Source organism: Nomascus leucogenys, chromosome 3 (assembly GCF_006542625.1).
Source record: "Nomascus leucogenys isolate Asia chromosome 3, Asia_NLE_v1, whole genome shotgun sequence".
Lineage (NCBI taxonomy): Eukaryota > Metazoa > Chordata > Mammalia > Primates > Hylobatidae > Nomascus > Nomascus leucogenys.
The window spans coordinates 34,048,300-34,065,083 of NC_044383.1; the positions used below are offsets into that span (position 1 = coordinate 34,048,300).

Here is a 16,784-nt window from a genome sequence, read left to right on the forward strand (position 1 = left end):
ACCCGCTCAGGTCCCGTTCCACGCTGTGGAAGCTTTGTTCTTTCGCTCTTCAGAATAAATCTTGCTGCTGCTCACTCTTTGGGTCCGCAATATCTTTATGAGCTATAACACCCACGGCAAGGGTCTGCGGCTTCATTCCTGAAGTCAGCGAGACCACGAACCCACTGGGAGGAACAAACAACTCTGGATGCGCCACCTGTAAGGCTGTAACACTCACTGCGAAGGTCTGCGGCTTCACTCCTGAAGTCAGCGAGACCACGAACCCACTGGAAGGAAGAAACTCCGGACACATCTGAACATCTGAAGGAACAAACTCTGGACACACCATTTTTAAGAACTGTAACACTCACGCGAGTGTCTGCGGCTTCATTCTTGAAGTCAGTGAGACCAAGAATCCACCAGAAGGAATAAATTCCAGACACTGGAATACAAGAAAACATAACTATAGTACCTGAGGAGTTGCAGGTGCAGGAAACTGTTGAGGGTTTGTGAAGAATATCACCAATAAAGTTCCTTGCCTACTTTTTTTCCTGAGGTAGGGTCTCACTCTGTCACCCAGGCTGGAGTGCAGTGGCCCAATCTTGGCTCACTGCAACCTCTGCATCCCGGGTTCAAGTGATTCTCCCACCTCAGCCTCCTGAGTACCTGGGATTACAGGCACACACCACCACGCCTGGCTAATTTTTGTATTTTTAGTAGAGATGGGGTTTCACCATTTTGGCCAGGCTGATCTCAAACTCCTGACCTCAAGTGATCTGCCTGCCTCGGTCTCCCAAAATGCTGGGATTACAAGCATGAGCCACTGCGCCTGGCCTGCTTACTTTTATAATTTTTTAGGCAGGTTTAGTGCTGGTGAGATGTACAACAGTGTATGGGTTTGTGTGCAGGTTAGGTGCTTACTATTCAAATTGTGGTCCAAGGTCTAGCAGCATCAGCATCACTTGAGACCTTGTCAAAAATACAGAATCTAGGTAGGCATGGTGGCTCACACCTGTAATCTCAGCACTTTGGGAAGCTGAGACAAGAGGATTGCTTGAGCCCAGGAGTTCTAAGGCCATTTTAGGCAAGATAGCAAGACCCTGTCTCTACAAAAATAAGAGAGAGAGAAAGAAAGAAAAAGAAAGAGAGAAAAAAGAAAGAAGAGAGAAAAAAGAAAGAAACAAACAAAGAGAAGGAAGGAAGGAAAAAAGGAAGGAAGGAGAAAGGAAGAAAGAAGAAAAAGAGAAGAAAGGAAGGAAGGAGAAAGGAAGAAAGAAGAAAAAGAAGAAAGGAACGAAGGAAAAAAGGAAAAAGGAAGGAGAAAGGAAGAAAGAAGAGAAAGAAAGAGAAGAAAGGAAGAAAGAAGAGAAAGAAAGAGAAGAAAGGAAGAAAGAAAGAGAAGAAAGGAAGGAGAAAGGACGAAAGAAGAAAAAGAGAAGAAAGGGAGGAGAAAGGAAGAAAGAAGAAAAAGAAGAAAGGAAGAAAGGAAAAAAGGAAAAAGGAAGGAGAAAGGAAGAAAGAAGAGAAAGAGAAGAAAGGAAGAAAGAAAGAAAGGAAGGAAGAAAGGAAGGGAGGGAGGGTAAATCTTAGGCCCCAACCAGACCTACAGAACTGCAATCTGCATTTTAACAAATTCTTCAGGTAACATCATTTATCATCACATTAAAGTCTCAGAAGTACTAGGCTAGTTTATGCTATGGTGTGGAATAATCCTAAAAGCTCTGTGTCTTGAAACAACTAAGATTTATTTCTCACTGATGCTGAAGTCTGTCTGGGAGCAAGCAGGTAGCAAGTAGGGAACTGTGCTTCATGTCATTCTCACCAGGGCCCCAGGCTGACGGAGCCTCCACCATTTGAACAATTACTAGTCATGTGGCAGAGGAGGAAATGTGTGACCCTTGTGCTTCCCTCGTATTTCACTGGCCAAAGCAAATCCCATGGCCATGCCTATCTTCAAGGAGGTGGAAAAAACATCCTACTATGTACCTGGAAGGAGGAGAATCAAAATACTGCTGAAGCTAGGGGATCCTCGAGGCAGGCAGGCCTTTCAAGGGGTTATGACAACACAGATGTAATCAGATTCAGGGAAAGTATATCAATACGAAGGAAAAGGAGAGCATAAACAGAAGAAACAGTTCAGAATAATGATGATTCTGAATGGGCAGTCAAGGAAGACTCCAGCTTCAGAGTCTCATTTATTGGGCAAATAGTGAACTTTCATGGAAAACGAACATTTTGGAGGAATGGGTTGGGGTGGGGATGGAAAGGCTGAGTTTGGAATGCACATGCTGAGTCAGAAATCAAGGTGGATATTCACCCCTTGTTTATCTTTCCAACCTCATGTTGTATCCCCTCCCCACTCACTCACCATGCTCCAGCCACACTGGCCTTCTTTCTGTTCCTCATGCACCAACCTTGTTCTCACCTTAGGGTTGTCGTGCCTACTGTTCCTTCTGCTGGCATGCCCTTCTCCAAGTCTGTCATGACTGGCTCCTGCCTATCATTCAGAACTCACCATACATGTTGTCTCCTCAGAAAGGCCTTCCTTGGCCATATAAATGTAGCCACCCAGTCACACTATATCATACCACCCTATTTCAAAGATCAGCATAGCATCCAGAGCTGACATTTTTTGTGTGTATTTCTCTGTCCCACCTCCCCACCCTCATCATTAAAAAGCTCCATGAGAACATGGACTATGTCTGTCCTGTAGCCCCAGCTTCAAGTACACAGTTGGTACTCAATAAACATTACTGAATGTTCCCATGGAAATTTCCGTTAAAAATATGCAATAAGGGAAATAAAGATAGGGTTCCAATGAGGACAACTGGTTTGGAATGGCAAAGTTCTCTAAGGTATTAAAGATGACCAAGAAGCATTAAACGTTTAGGGATGTTCCACTTCAATGGCTAGAGAAGTGTAAGCGACTGAGAAGTCTAAAAGGTAGAGTGGTTTCTGAAGCTAGGAAAAAGTGCCAATGCGGGGTGGCGGCAAGTGTTATCTCTGTTAAGAAAAACGGGAATAGGAAAAAGACCGATGGATTTGGAAAGGTCATTTATGACCAACGAATAAAAGTAAAAAATGTAAAGAGCTTAAGGAGAGAAAGGACATAGAGGCGGAGTAATCTGGCAGTAAAGGGAATTAGTACTCTAGCAGGATTGAATGGATTTTTGTGAGACCTATTCATTTCTCAAGCTAAATATGCCAGAGAAAAGGAGAGACTGAACATGCTGTGGGGAAGTTCCTTTTAAAAAAAATTTTTTGAGACAAAGCCTGGCTTTGTCAACCAGGCCTGAGTGTAGTGGCGTGAACGCAGCTCACTGCAGCCTCGACCTCAGTGGCGCAAGCAATCCTCCCCCAAGTAGCTGAGACTACAGGCGCACGCCGCCATACCCAGCTAATTTTTGAATTTTTGTACTTTTTTGTATTTATTATTATTTTGTAGAGACAGAGTTTTGCCATGTTGTCCAGGCTGGTCTCGAACTCCTGAGCTCAATCAGTCGTCCCACCTCGGCCTCTCAAAGTGTTGGGGTTACAGGCATGAGCCACTGCGCCGGCCAGGGAAAGGTTAACCAGGTTAATGGACCCCTAGGGTGTCCACATGGCACCTTCAGGGACTCTGAAACGCAGAAATGATATGCAAAATTTTGGGTGCACACAGGGGATGGGGGTGGAAGTAGGAGAAGAGAATTCGTAGCTTTATTGTTTTCCAAACGGTCGCGACCCAAAGGTTAATAACGACTGCTGAAGAGAGTAGAACAAGTTTTTAAAAAGGAAGCCCAGAGAAGGGCTAAACTTTAGAAAGAAAAAAGGAAAACATCTTTCCTATACAAGGAAAACCTATAAACAGATGGAGAAGTCCACAGTTGCAGCATCTGGGTAAAACACAGAAGACAGAGCTGGAAACCGCGGGCGGCTTGTGCCAACACGCTCAGGGAAGGCAAACAGAAGAAGACGCCGGTGCTCCCTAGCGCAGGAGGTCCTAAGGCCGGGAATCGCTGGCCTTGCCTCTCAGGACCCGGGCTGACCCAAGGGAGGGAGAAGCCCTCATCGCCGTGGGGGGACCCATCAGAGCGCCGGCGCAGGGACAAGATGCTGATGCTTCAGACTCGGCCAGGCCGTGCGTCCGAGCTTCTCCACAGCCGCCGCACTTCCCTGCTGCCTTTGGGATGCGGCCTCCAGCCCCGCCTCGCCACTGGCCGTCATCTCTGAATCATCCCGCCCATTTCGACATCTTCCTTCCCCGCCTTCGGCTCTCGGCCTGGCGCAGAGCCCAGTGACAGCTGGGGCCCGGGGAACCTCATTCATTCAACACTTGCTGGGTTTACTGTGCGAATGTGGATGCGAGGCTCAGTGCCGGGCGCTGGGGCCTGAGGAGCACCGGGTCCGGCCAGAGGGCCCAATACTCCAGACCCGACCAGAGTCTAGCGGGCCGCCGCGGTCCCCCATGGCGGTGAGGCGGTTCCCGGCCCGCATGTCGCAACCGCTTCCCGGACAGGCTGCGGGTCGCGCCAGCCAGGGGATGACCGGCCCAGGCCGGCCCCGCCTCACGCCCGCGACGAGATCCCGCGGGAACACGGCTCTCCGGGGCCAGGGCCGCCCGCTCTCCAGCCACGCATCTCAGAATTTGAGGAGCGCACTGGAGCGCGAGTCGTTAACGGCGCCCGTCAGCAGTTTGACGTTGAAGGCCTGTCACCGCCCCGCCCCCAACGCGATCCCGCGCACAGGGACCGCAGCTCGACAGGCGCTAGTGAGGGGCCCGAAGTCGGGCCCTAGAGTCCCTGGGCGCGTCGCTCTTTCTGTAGCCAATCGGGGACCGACGTGGTGCGGGCCAATGGCCGCGGTCAAAGTATCAAGAGTGGTTGAGCCTATCAAAGTTCAGCCTTAAGTTTCTCCCGCCCTTCTAAAAAGTCAGAGGCGGGTTGATCGCACATGTCGGCCAATCAGTGACCAATAAACAAGAAGCTTCCAAGATCAAAGGGGAAAAGGTGGGATCTAGGCGCTAGCAACGCCTCAGGGCGGTGGAATGACAGGCGACTTCGCTAATACTACCGGCTGATTTTTCCTACGTAAGGAAAGGGGTGGGTCTAACTTGGAGTCTCCACCAATGGTTGGTTGGGGGGCGTGTCCGCGGGGCCAAGCGGGAGCCGGAGGCCCCGGGCTCTCTGGGCCGCGCCTGAGGCGGACACTACGGGGCCGGGGGGCGGCGGCGGCAGTGGTGGCAGCGGCGGCGGGGGTGGGCGTCGCAGCTGGCCCGGGTGGATGGAGTTGGAGGGGCGGGGTGCTGGCGGTGTGGCGGGGGGGCCGGCGGCAGGGCCCGGGCGGAGCCCCGGGGAGTCGGCGCTGCTGGACGGGTGGCTGCAGCGGGGCGTGGGCCGGGGGGCCGGCGGCGGGGAGGCCGGGGCCTGCAGGCCCCCGGTACGACAAGATCCGGACTCCGGCCCGGACTACGAGGCGCTGCCGGCCGGAGCCACTGTCACCACGCACATGGTGGCAGGCGCCGTGGCAGGGATCCTGGAGCACTGCGTGATGTACCCCATCGACTGCGTCAAGGTGAGACCTGCACCCGGCTTCGAACCCGACCTGGGGCTGACCCGACCCCTGGGTCTTGTCCGGAGCCAGGATCCCGGCTGAGAGCCGGAGCCGACATGGGTTCCTTCCTGGCTCCTGCCACTACCACATGATTCGAACCGACACTCCATTCAAGCAAGGTCCCAGCTGGGAGTTGATCCCAGTCAGGAACCAGGACCTATTTCTAACCGTCAGTGAAATCTGAATCGGGACTCAGGATCGAAAATCTGTCAGCCAAAGCCCTGGACCCCACCTGGGACTAAACAGGAATAGGGTGGGATGGGGTATCCCGAAGCTCAGGTAAGTGCTACTAACTCGATTAAGGTGAAGCCAACTGGCGTCAACCAGACCCTGAAATGGATCTAACGGCTTGAGATGTTTTCTGGGCTAGTGCTTTTACAAACTCCTTACTGCATCCTCCCTTACTGACGGGGCAGGAACCCGAATCTGGGATCTCTCAGCTAGATAAAGGACTTACATGTTAAATCTTAACACATGAGTGATTGGAAATCATTGTGCAGTGAGAATGCAGAATTCCAGACTGGAAGTAATATGGGAAAGATCGTATTCAGGGAAAGGTTTCAGTTTCTCTGTGAAGCAAGCATGATACCCCACCTATTTCCTGAACATGAAAGTTGAGCTGGGATTAGGACTGTATGTTCAGGGAGCACATCAGCCTCCAAACAAGAGAGATGAAACTGATAGCATATTTCTTTGGCCACCTGAAGTTGACAAAAAGGGAGAAGTTGCCTAGAAAGGAAGTGTGACGGTATTAGAAAGTAGATGTAAGTATGAAGAAAATGGAATGAGATCAACAAGAGGACACGATTCTTGTGAAAGTAAAACTAATTGCATTTACAACCAAGCAGGATGATTTATGTGTACTGAAGTCAGGTCCTTCTGAAGAAAGCTGGGTGAAGAAAGAAACAGATTATTGTTCTTTACAGTTCTTATTCTTGTACATTAGTAAAGGTGCCAGCCATTAAAGGTGAGGACTGAATTGAGGGAGAGGTAAACTAGAGGGGACTGTTGATATGACGAAGACCGATGCCTCCTTTACATGTGAAGGGTAATAGTCAAACGGTAACCTGGCAGCTTTTCGATGTATGTTTTCTCTTCAAATCAGGAAAGTGTTATGTATTCACAAGGAGGAGAGAATCAACTTGGGAAAGGCAAAGTAGATCCCTTTTACTTCCCTCTGGTTCCAGTACTGTTTCGTGTTTTCATTAGAATGTGGATAAGGAGATGGGGGGAGCACTCATTAAGCTTTGTGAATGACAGCAAACTGGCAGGAGTATTTTAGCACAAGGTAACTCCTAACAAGGGCCATATCCATTGAAAACAGGGTAAATGCACTTGACTAAAATGGACATTAGAATGTTAAATGCCCTTGTCAATTGAGAGAAATAGAAATAAACAGTAAAATCCATGAGAGAGAAGTAACAACATTGAAATGTAAAACGAGTAAGTACAAATAAAAAAGATGCACACATTGTATGTATAGACTCTAGGTTGAATGACTTGTTAGTTAATAATGCCATATATCCAAAAGTTAATATAATCTAGCTGCAGAGTAACCTCCCTAGACTTAGACTGTGAGTAGAGTGCAGGGTTTAGGATGCTGTTTTTCTGGATGAGTATTGAATGGAAAACAGTGAAAATTATTTAATGGCTCGAAAAATACAGTGTAATAATTTGTCTTAGAAGTATTACTGTAACTTATCAATTTATCCACTGTTCCATTATAACATAATGGGAGGTTATCTCCTTACTCCATATATTTACATAGTGCTATTGTTGCTATAAACATTTTATAAATCCCTGTTAAAAATGCTTCTGGAATATTTGGGTGCATGTCCTTAAGGGAGGCAAATCTTTTCCCTGTGACAAGATGGAATTGATTTTGCAGGAACAAAGACTATTCAGAATCAAATATGGTGAATAAAGTGGGAGGTCAAAATGGGTAATACTGCTTGGCGTCAAAATAAGGTGGGACTGGAAAGCAAGGAGACTGCTTTACTTCTGAGGCCTATAAACCCGTTGAGGAAACACCTCTGAAAGAGAAGTTCCAGAAGGGTTTTGCATAACCACAGCATTGCTGGAATAAGTCGGTTGTAGCCTTCCAAGGTAACTATTTTGAAGAACAGTTCTTACTCATTTACATAAGCTTTGGAATTTTTCTTTTTTAAAAATTAGTCATACAACATTGCAGTTATGCCTGAAAGCCCTCCATTAAGGAAATAATAATTTGAGAAAAAAATGCTCAGGAGTTGTCAACAATACGAAAGCTTATTTTAGAAGGCTCATTTTCACTTGCACTTAACGCTGGGATTTAAATGACTTAGAGGGAAGAACTAGGTGAGGCCAGTATGATTTAGTGTCAGTGAGTATGTTAAATGCTTTTGTGCAGGCATGAAAGTAAAATTCAAATCCCTTACTTCAGAAAGGGCCTCCCAGTTTGCTTGTCCTCAGCAACTATCCTTCTTTTTAATAAGTGGATGGTGGGGAGGAAAAGCAGCCCAGTCTTTAAGACTGGAGGCAGGTATCCACATTGTTGGAGCCTAAAGGGCAACCACAATGTTTGCAAATCAAAGCTGACATTGCTTCTTGGCATGCAGGCCTGTCCATCCTCAGCTACTTATCAGGGTCAAGTTGACTTTAAATATCCTTGAGAGGGACCATGAGAAGTCAGTGTAGCCTTGCTGGACCATGGTTATTCAACCAGCTATTTCCATGGCCATAATGGAGAGGCTTGGGAGCCCAGATAAATCCCAGTTTCTTTTTCTGGGCCTCAGAGGCAAGCGCCAGACTTTATCTACGGAGACATTCTGCAGCCCAAAACAGTCAGAACCCTTCTCAAAATCATCTGGCTAAGTACCCACCTATCATCAAGCTGCTGTTGTTGGCTCTGAAGTGGTAAAGCAAATATCCACTTACATAATAAAGAGGGGAAGAGCAGAGGGAGATGAATCTCCAGTATCCAGATGTAAATGGTATCTGTACATATTCACCTGTGAAAGATTAGGAAATGGAAACATTAGCTTATTTGATCTTGCATCTAGTAATAAGTACTCAGTGATCTTGTGTGCCAAGCACTATCTGAAGTACCTTACATACATTTATTCATTTAATCTGTGAAGCAACTTCATGCAGTAGAAACCATTTTCATTATTTTACAGTTGAAAGGAGGCTTAGGGAACAGTTATATAACTTGTCCAAGGTCACACAGTTTAAGTGGCACAGTTATGATTTGAACTCAGTGTATCAGACTCTCAAGCCTTCCATAAAGCTTCCCAAAAGCAGATTACAAGAACCAGGCAAGGCACAGAATTTCACAGTAAAGCTTGTCCCTGAACATATGACCTTCAGATTAATAGTGGGACATGTAAATCATTATAGCCACAGAGAAACTTTGAAAGGAAAACAAAAAATACAAAATTAACCCTGATTTATTGGTGGTTAAGGACAGTTAGTTGCCCACGTATATTTGTGAAATGACTTATACAGGAGGCAATGCTACCATGATCTGTAAATTCTTAGATATGAACAAATATAGAATCATTTTGAATACAATAAAAATCTTTATATTTCTAGCACCTTATAAATTACCAATGGCTTTTACATACCTTATCTCTTTTAATCCCCACAACAGCCCTATGAGCCAGTCATTCTTGGCCTCCTGTTATAGATGACAATTTTGAAGCTTAAAGAGGTTAAGTGACATACCCAAGATCACACAACTAGCAAAGCTGAGGCTCAGACTCAGGCTTTTTGACTCAAATGTGGCTTGTCGTTTACCAAACCACTTACCTCTCTACTGGGTTGTTTGGCTTTTCTCTAAAGCCAGGTAGAGGTTTTTCACATTGAGGTTTTCCAGAAATTCTTACTTAGATATTTCATCTTTCTGTAAAAGGCAGATTTATTGGCCCACAAATTTGGGGAGCCATATTCATTTTTATATTTGGCATAGCTTATGCCCAGGTCCTCTCCATAAGGGTGTATTTTTATCGAGTTAGAATTGTTGAGTTAGATTTAGATGTGTATATAGAATGTTCAAAGTAGCTTCCCACAGTCCGGTTTTCTCTTGGGGGTGAGGAGTTCCAGGCCTCCGAAGCCAAACCATTCAGAATTGGTAGCCAAATACACCATTGACTGCGGCAGAGCAATGCAACTTCTGAACATTCCCCCTATACAAGATCAGTTTTGAATAAATGCATGGAAACACGACAAGCTAAGAGGCTCAATTTATCTTTGCTTATTAGTAGCTTTAGCCAGCATTTGACCCGTAGTCTCTATGAACAACTCTTCTGATGGATTTTATATGCCTTGTGTGATGTGAAAGATCAGTAAACAAACCCTTTATTGGAATACATGAGGTTTTATAGGGGGAAGTAGGAAAGAATGTGTCAAATTGTGATAAGTGATGCTGTATAGAGTATTTCTGATTGAACATCCAGTAACTAACCTTTTAAGCTTCCGGTTTTTTGTTGGTAGCAGGCAGGAGAAAATAACCAGAGGACTGTGGATTGCTTGCAGCTAACCGGGACCTGTTCATCTGGTTAGTTTTTTTTCTCCCATGCTCTTGAGGGAAGGTATTACTCTTGGATTCCAGTTGGCCAAGAGGAAGGTTCAAGCTTTTTTTTTTTTTTTTTTTTTTTGGAGATGGAGTTTTGCTCTTGTTGCCCAGGCTGCCGTGCAGTGGCTCAAACCAGCGAAGGCTCACTACAACCTCCACATCACAGGTTCAAGCGATTCTCCTGCCTCCTGAGTAGCTGGGATTACAGGTGCACACCACCATGCCTGGCTAATTTTTTTGTATTTTTAGTAGAGACGGGGTTTCACCATGTTGGCTAGGCTGGTCTCGAACTCCTGACCTCAAGTGATCTGCTCGCTCGGCCTCTCAAAGTGCTGGGATTACAGATGTGAGCCACCGTGCCCAGCCGAAGGTTCAAGCTTTTAAATCCAAATAGAATCTAGTGATTAGATTAATGTAGAAATTTAAACTGTACTTGGGCATCACTTGCTCCCATTGGCTCACCAGTGATTGTAGCTGATACAGTTATGTGACAAAAGATTCATTCATTCAGCAAACAAATCAGAAGTGCTTATTGTGTGTCAGGCACCAGACACTGATTTTTCTTTTTAGACATTGATTTTATATTAACTATTAGTTTCCATGTTACTTTACCTTGAAATGGGTCAGTAGATGAGAAATTTTCCTGGGGAGACACACTCTTCAGAAAAGGTCTAATTTAGGGAGGTCTTTCGAATAAGATTAATTTCCCAAATTTCAACCAAACTTTGTCCAGGAACATCATACAAAGTGTCTACCCTACGCTTTTATTCCAATCATTGAATCCTTTAGAGAGATTCCAAGGATTATGTCTCACTGAGACTGATTTTATTTGCTAGTGCCAATTTGGGGATTTAATCAATTTAGATTAGAAATCTGGAAGGGCCCTTCAGGATTGGAGACTGGATTGGTTTCTAGCTAGAGACTCCCACCTTTGCAGTTTCAGGGTAAACTTTCTTTCCCAAGACATAAAAGCGTCTATTAAGGATGCTACTTCTGCCAAGACTCTGTGTAGACCCAGTCACCATTGCCAGATAGTCTGAAAAAGTATAAAAAAATTAGCCGCCCCTCAGTGTGTGGTCATGAAGCAGGGCCAGGGGCACTCTTTAGGTATAAAGCATAAAGTATGTCATAGACAGTAAATACTTGAATTTGGAATCCATTTGTAAAGAACTGTCAGCTTGAGTGTATTAAGGCACAAAAGCAACTTCTGAAATACAGGCTTGATATTTGTTGCCGGGGCACTGAATCATTTTGGAGTACCAGGACACTTAGCAATTGGTGGGATTATTTTTTCAGGGAAAATAATGGTGTTCCATTCTTAGGGTCATAGATGACTAGAAAAAGAAAGGTCCAAGGCTTAGAAGAAAGATCAGCTATAGATTGGAAATAATCTGAAAGCCAGATATCCCTCTCACAGATTGGCACAGCTCCATGTAGAAGGTCTGCCCAGTGTGTTGAGGTGGGGCGAGAAGTTGGCATTGCTGACATTGCGCTTCTCCTTGCTGTAATTTCAGACCCGGATGCAGAGTCTACAGCCTGACCCAGCTGCCCGCTATCGCAATGTGTTGGAGGCCCTCTGGAGGATTATAAGAACGGAGGGCCTATGGAGGCCCATGAGGGGGCTGAACGTCACAGCAACAGGCGCAGGGCCTGCCCACGCCCTTTATTTTGCCTGCTACGAAAAGTTAAAAAAGACATTGAGTGATGTAATCCACCCTGGGGGCAATAGCCATATTGCCAATGGTATTGAGCCTTCCTGTGCTGGTTCCCCCACTTTCCCAACTCTTTGGGCTTTGCTGCTGTCAGTGCTTTCCAGTCTCAGCATGGTTTGGAGCTGAAGCTTTGGGCTGGGATAGGCCAGATTATAAGGGAGGGACTTCCAAACCTGATGTTCTCAGACAACGGGCCGCTTCAACCCTGCATTTTCCTTTGGGGCACCTCAACAAAGGGTTACAGTATCCTCCCTTACCTACCAGCTTGACTTGTTCCTCTCATCTCCCTGGCATCAACTTCTAATGCCCTGGTAATGTGGAGACACACTGAACTACCCCCAGTGTATGTTTGATAGTTGGGTGGTGTCCTGCTCCTTAGGGCAGGATTGGAGGCGACCCAGCCAGCCACCCAAGGAAGATACTAATGAAGCCCCTGCTTTTCGCCTCACCTTTTCAGGATCCCAACTCACCAGAGGCAGTTTGTGTTGAGAACATGACAAAGCCTCATGACAAAGTGAATGGGGGTGGGGCCAAGGAACTGCATGAAGAAACCAGAAGGTTGTGTGGAAGTAAGAGAAAGGATAGCAGCCTAGGGCTTTAGGACTGGCTGGAAACCAAGTTGAGTGTGGAGAGGGTGAGGGGTAGAGTAGTTCAGGATCTGAACAAAAGATCTTTGTAGACAAATGTTAGGCTCTGCAAATGGGTTCTGCAGCAGGACAAAGGTGGGATTCTGTGGTGAGGTTCTGTGAGATCTGACCACCTGGCCCCCGTATCTCCCTCCACTGGTGGCAGGTGATGTGCTGGCATCCCTAGGCAGCAGTGTATCTGCTTCCTGTGTGGGGCGTGAGCTGCATTTATTCTCAGAACGATCTTTATTGATAAGACTTGAGCTGGCCTTCCTATCATGGATGTGGAATACATTAGTGACTTTACAAAGTTGGTGGGAACAGATATCTTACCTTCTTAAACAGGAGTTTAGGACCAGTGGGTCCCCATCTTTTGGACTAGCTCTTAACGTTACCTTTCCCCGTTGTAGTGTAGCACAGCCACTCCCCTTCACTGGGGGACCTCGATGAGTTGGTCAGCTCTCTTGGCCTTACATGTGGCAGTTGTTTTCTTGTTTGCAGGTGCGGCCGGGTGTGTGGCAACATTACTTCATGATGCAGCCATGAACCCTGCGGAAGGTAATGATTCCTCAACCTATCACTCCGTGGGCAGCTGCACCTGTATTTCTTTCCAGTTTGCAGAAGAAAGCACATCAGTTTTGGTGGGAAATTCTGTTACCTTGTTTTACCACTAGAGGGTGCTCTCTCCATGTTTTTGGTACTTAACGAGGCACCCTCTTGGACAGGAAGCAGATTCACTGGGATTTTACTAATCCTTGGGGCTTCCCTAGAAAAAGATGTCTCCATGTGGCCTGTTTTTGGGCTTTCCTGGGAGTCTCCTTTGTAGTAGATTTGATCTGTCCTGAAAGTTTAGCAGATTCATTTTTCTTCAAAGAGGTGAAGATGGATTCTGACTTTTTTTTTTTGCCCCCTTAAGATTTGCAGGAATTGACACTTAAATATATTGCCTTTCTTATTGGAATGAAGCTAGTTGGGATAGGAATGAAAGGTTAAATTGTAGAACTCAGTCCCTGCATTTCTGCTAGGATCTTGGCTTTTCAGTTGGAGGAAAATTCTCCAAAAACATTCTCCATGTGAGGATGAACAAATACAAGGGGATAGCATCGTTGCCACGTTCATTTTCTGTCTGGGCAAGGCCATGGGGTGGAAAGAGCCAAAGCTAAGCTGAAGCTCCACAGAGCTCACACCATGTTATCTACTTGAGGGAGTGGGAGGTGTTTGAAAACTAAAGCCAACTCTTTTTGGCTAAGAATCTTTTCTTTGGTAGAACTTCTGTCTCCTCCCCTCTAGGAGGATCACCATCTCACATTTTAAAAGTTAGGTGCTCTTTGTACGTGAGGATTGGGATTGTTAGGGGCCTGTGTTCATGATGATCACTATCATGGAGTCATTTCTTGTTGGGAATTGTTAGAGGGTAAGATCAGAGATAGGTACTTAGTTCAAGAAGACTCTCTGAAGCTCCCAAACCGTAGATATGTCCTGTGTGCAAACTGGCTGGCTTTACGGAAGTCCTGATGGAAGTGGGTTTCTTGTTTTTTGAGTCGTTACCAACCCTTTGCCTACTACTTCCCCTCAAAAAAGGGAAGCTGACTTCTCGGGTTAGCCAGCAGCTCACCAATACTTTTTTCTCTCTCTATTCCATTGGCTGACCTGCTGACTTGGGACTCTGAATCTGGATACTCTCCATCACCGGTTGGCTGCCGTCACCATTTCCTTCCTTGTTGATGGCACTACTAGTGGTCAAGCAGAGGATGCAGATGTACAACTCACCATACCACCGGGTGACAGACTGTGTACGGGCAGTGTGGCAAAATGAAGGGGCCGGGGCCTTTTACCGCAGCTACACCACCCAGCTGACCATGAACGTTCCCTTCCAAGCCATTCACTTCATGACCTATGAATTCCTGCAGGAGCACTTTAACCCCCAGAGACGGTACAACCCAAGCTCCCACGTCCTCTCTGGAGCTTGCGCAGGAGCTGTAGCTGCAGCAGCCACAACCCCACTGGACGTTTGCAAAACACTGCTCAACACCCAGGAGTCCTTGGCTTTGAACTCACACATTACAGGACATATCACAGGCATGGCTAGTGCCTTCAGGACGGTATATCAAGTAGGTGGGGTGACCGCCTACTTCCGAGGGGTGCAGGCTAGAGTAATTTACCAGATCCCCTCCACAGCCATCGCATGGTCTGTGTATGAGTTCTTCAAATACCTAATCACTAAACGGCAAGAAGAGTGGAGGGCTGGCAAGTGAAGTAGCACTGAATGAAGCCAGGGGTTCAGATGACACTGCTGCATCCTGCTCACATTCTCTGTCTCCTGGAATGCTCCCACCTCAAGTGGAGTTAGAAGGAAGGTAGAGGGGCTCTCCCCCAGGATTTTGGTGTTTTGACTAACACCAGTTCCTGCCAACCTCTGTTGCCACCACCTTTCCTTCCAGGCCCTAAGCACGTGCAGCAAAGCACACCACAGCACCTTTGATAACCTCTGTCCATCCTGGGCCTGATGACCTGCTCTAGACTGTTATAGAGGGATAAGCAGCTCATTCCCCTGGTTCCTAATAAAAAGCCTTTAAATTAAATGGTTTCATTGGGTTTGTCTTGCTAAAGGGGAAGTGAAATGCTGTTAACTGTTCTTGACTTTCCTTTAAGCAAAAATCAAGGGACCCAAAGGAAAGGTTTATTGAGTATGTCTGTAGTTTTTGTTTTCTGCTGATTTTCATGACAATTTAAGACATTAGTAGTAGGCCCCAAGCAATCTCCCTGATGGCTAGAACAACAAGCCCTTGACAGATCCCAACCAACCAGATGCTCCAGATCCCCACTATCTTCCCTAGGGTGGTAGCGCAGCGCAGAGAAGGCAGATCTCTGCTCTAATTCTCAGCTCTGCCTGCAGCAGTGCTTTACAATGTGGCACTTGGTTTTCCATTTTAGTTGTGAAACTCAAATTATTCAGTGAAGCTGCAAGTCCTGAAGATTACATGGTAAATAATACATTTCATTTTATTTTAAGGCTTTCACAGAGTACTTGAGCATGTGTGATCTCATCTGAACCTCACAAAATCTCTGAAGTAGGCAGTGCAGGTGTCATTTCTATTTCACAAGCAAGAAAGCTCAGAGGCTGTGACTAGTCCAAAGCCTCACAGTGCAGAACTGGGACCCCAGCCCAAGTCTTTTGACCTCACAAATGAATCTCCTAAGCGTGGCTTCCTACAGATGGGAAATGAGTGGAGGGCATCTCACATCTACTGCCATCTATTGAGGAAGCTCCCTGCCTGATGACCAGTTGGGCTCTGCTTGGAGACTTTTCGGAGATGGGGCTTTCCCTATGCTTGGTGGGTCAGTGTGTGTTTTTGTTTTTTTTTTTTTTTTAATATCACCAGTTATTAGCAAGTTCTTCAGTACATAGAAATGTACCCCTCTGAGTCTTCCACCTATCCTTGTTAGGTCATCTGTCATTCATTCATTAACTATTGAGTGTCTCTGTGGCAAGCACTGGTGTTGGAAATACAATGATAGATAAAACAATCCCAGCCCTAAGGAGCTTATTGTCTGGAGAGGAAGATACATGGAAACAGGCAATTACAAGATAAAATGGCAGGAGAGAAGATAGAATAAACCTAGTATACTCAGAAGACAGAAGGATACCCAATATAGCCTTGGGTGACCAGGGTAGACATTTGGGAGGAAGTGACATCTGAGGTGACACCTGGAAGGCAAATGAGCTAACTTGGTGAAGAGGGGAGGGGTTATGTTCTAGGCAAAGACCTGGAGGTAAGAGAATTAAAAAGTATTTGGGATTTGGTGTGCAAGTGGTTTGGTAGGACTGAAACAATCTGGGCAAGACATGCAGCCTGAGAGCCAAGCAGACACTGGATCTTCAAAGCAATGCTACGGAGTTTAGATTTATCCTGAAGGCCATGCAAAAGCATTATGGAATTTTAAGCAGAGGTGTGGTGTGATCAGATTTACAATTTAAACAGATCACTTAGGCTCTCTGGAGAAAGGATTAGAGGAGCAAGACTGGACAGGCAGGCCAACTGGTTAGGAGGCTGCTGTGGTAATCCAGGCAAGTGCATGGTGGTCTGAAGCAGGACTGTGGCATGGAGCCGGGAGCCATGTTAGGGTTGTAGAAGCAATAGGATTCGGTCACAGAGCAGATCTTGTCCTCCTCCCACCTGACAGCCCTTCAATATCTATGGAGAATCATGTCTGAATGCACTTGAAAAAAAACTGTCGAGAAACCAGCAGGGTCTCCTAAGTTTTATTTAAGTAGGCTATGGTGCCCCTCTGATTTAGCGTGGAGAGGAGAGATATTAA

The 16,784-nt window shown here is 46.2% G+C and overlaps 1 protein-coding gene across 2 annotated transcripts; it reads left to right on the forward strand.

Moving 5' to 3' along the window:
- The first annotated feature begins 5,116 nt into the window (after positions 1-5,116).
- Positions 5,117-15,046, forward strand: SLC25A28 (solute carrier family 25 member 28). Of its 2 annotated transcripts, none has more exons than XM_030808614.1 (4): positions 5,117-5,532; positions 11,641-11,869; positions 12,966-13,022; positions 14,202-15,046. In XM_030808614.1, the coding sequence occupies exons 1-4, from the start codon at positions 5,242-5,244 to the stop codon at positions 14,717-14,719; spliced, it is 1,095 nt and encodes a 364-aa protein (XP_030664474.1). In that variant the 5' UTR covers positions 5,117-5,241; the 3' UTR covers positions 14,720-15,046. The 2 variants fall into 2 exon arrangements, with proteins under 2 accessions (XP_030664474.1, XP_030664478.1); XM_030808618.1 differs by having other exon boundaries at positions 5,129-5,850.
- Positions 15,047-16,784: the final 1,738 nt, after the last annotated feature.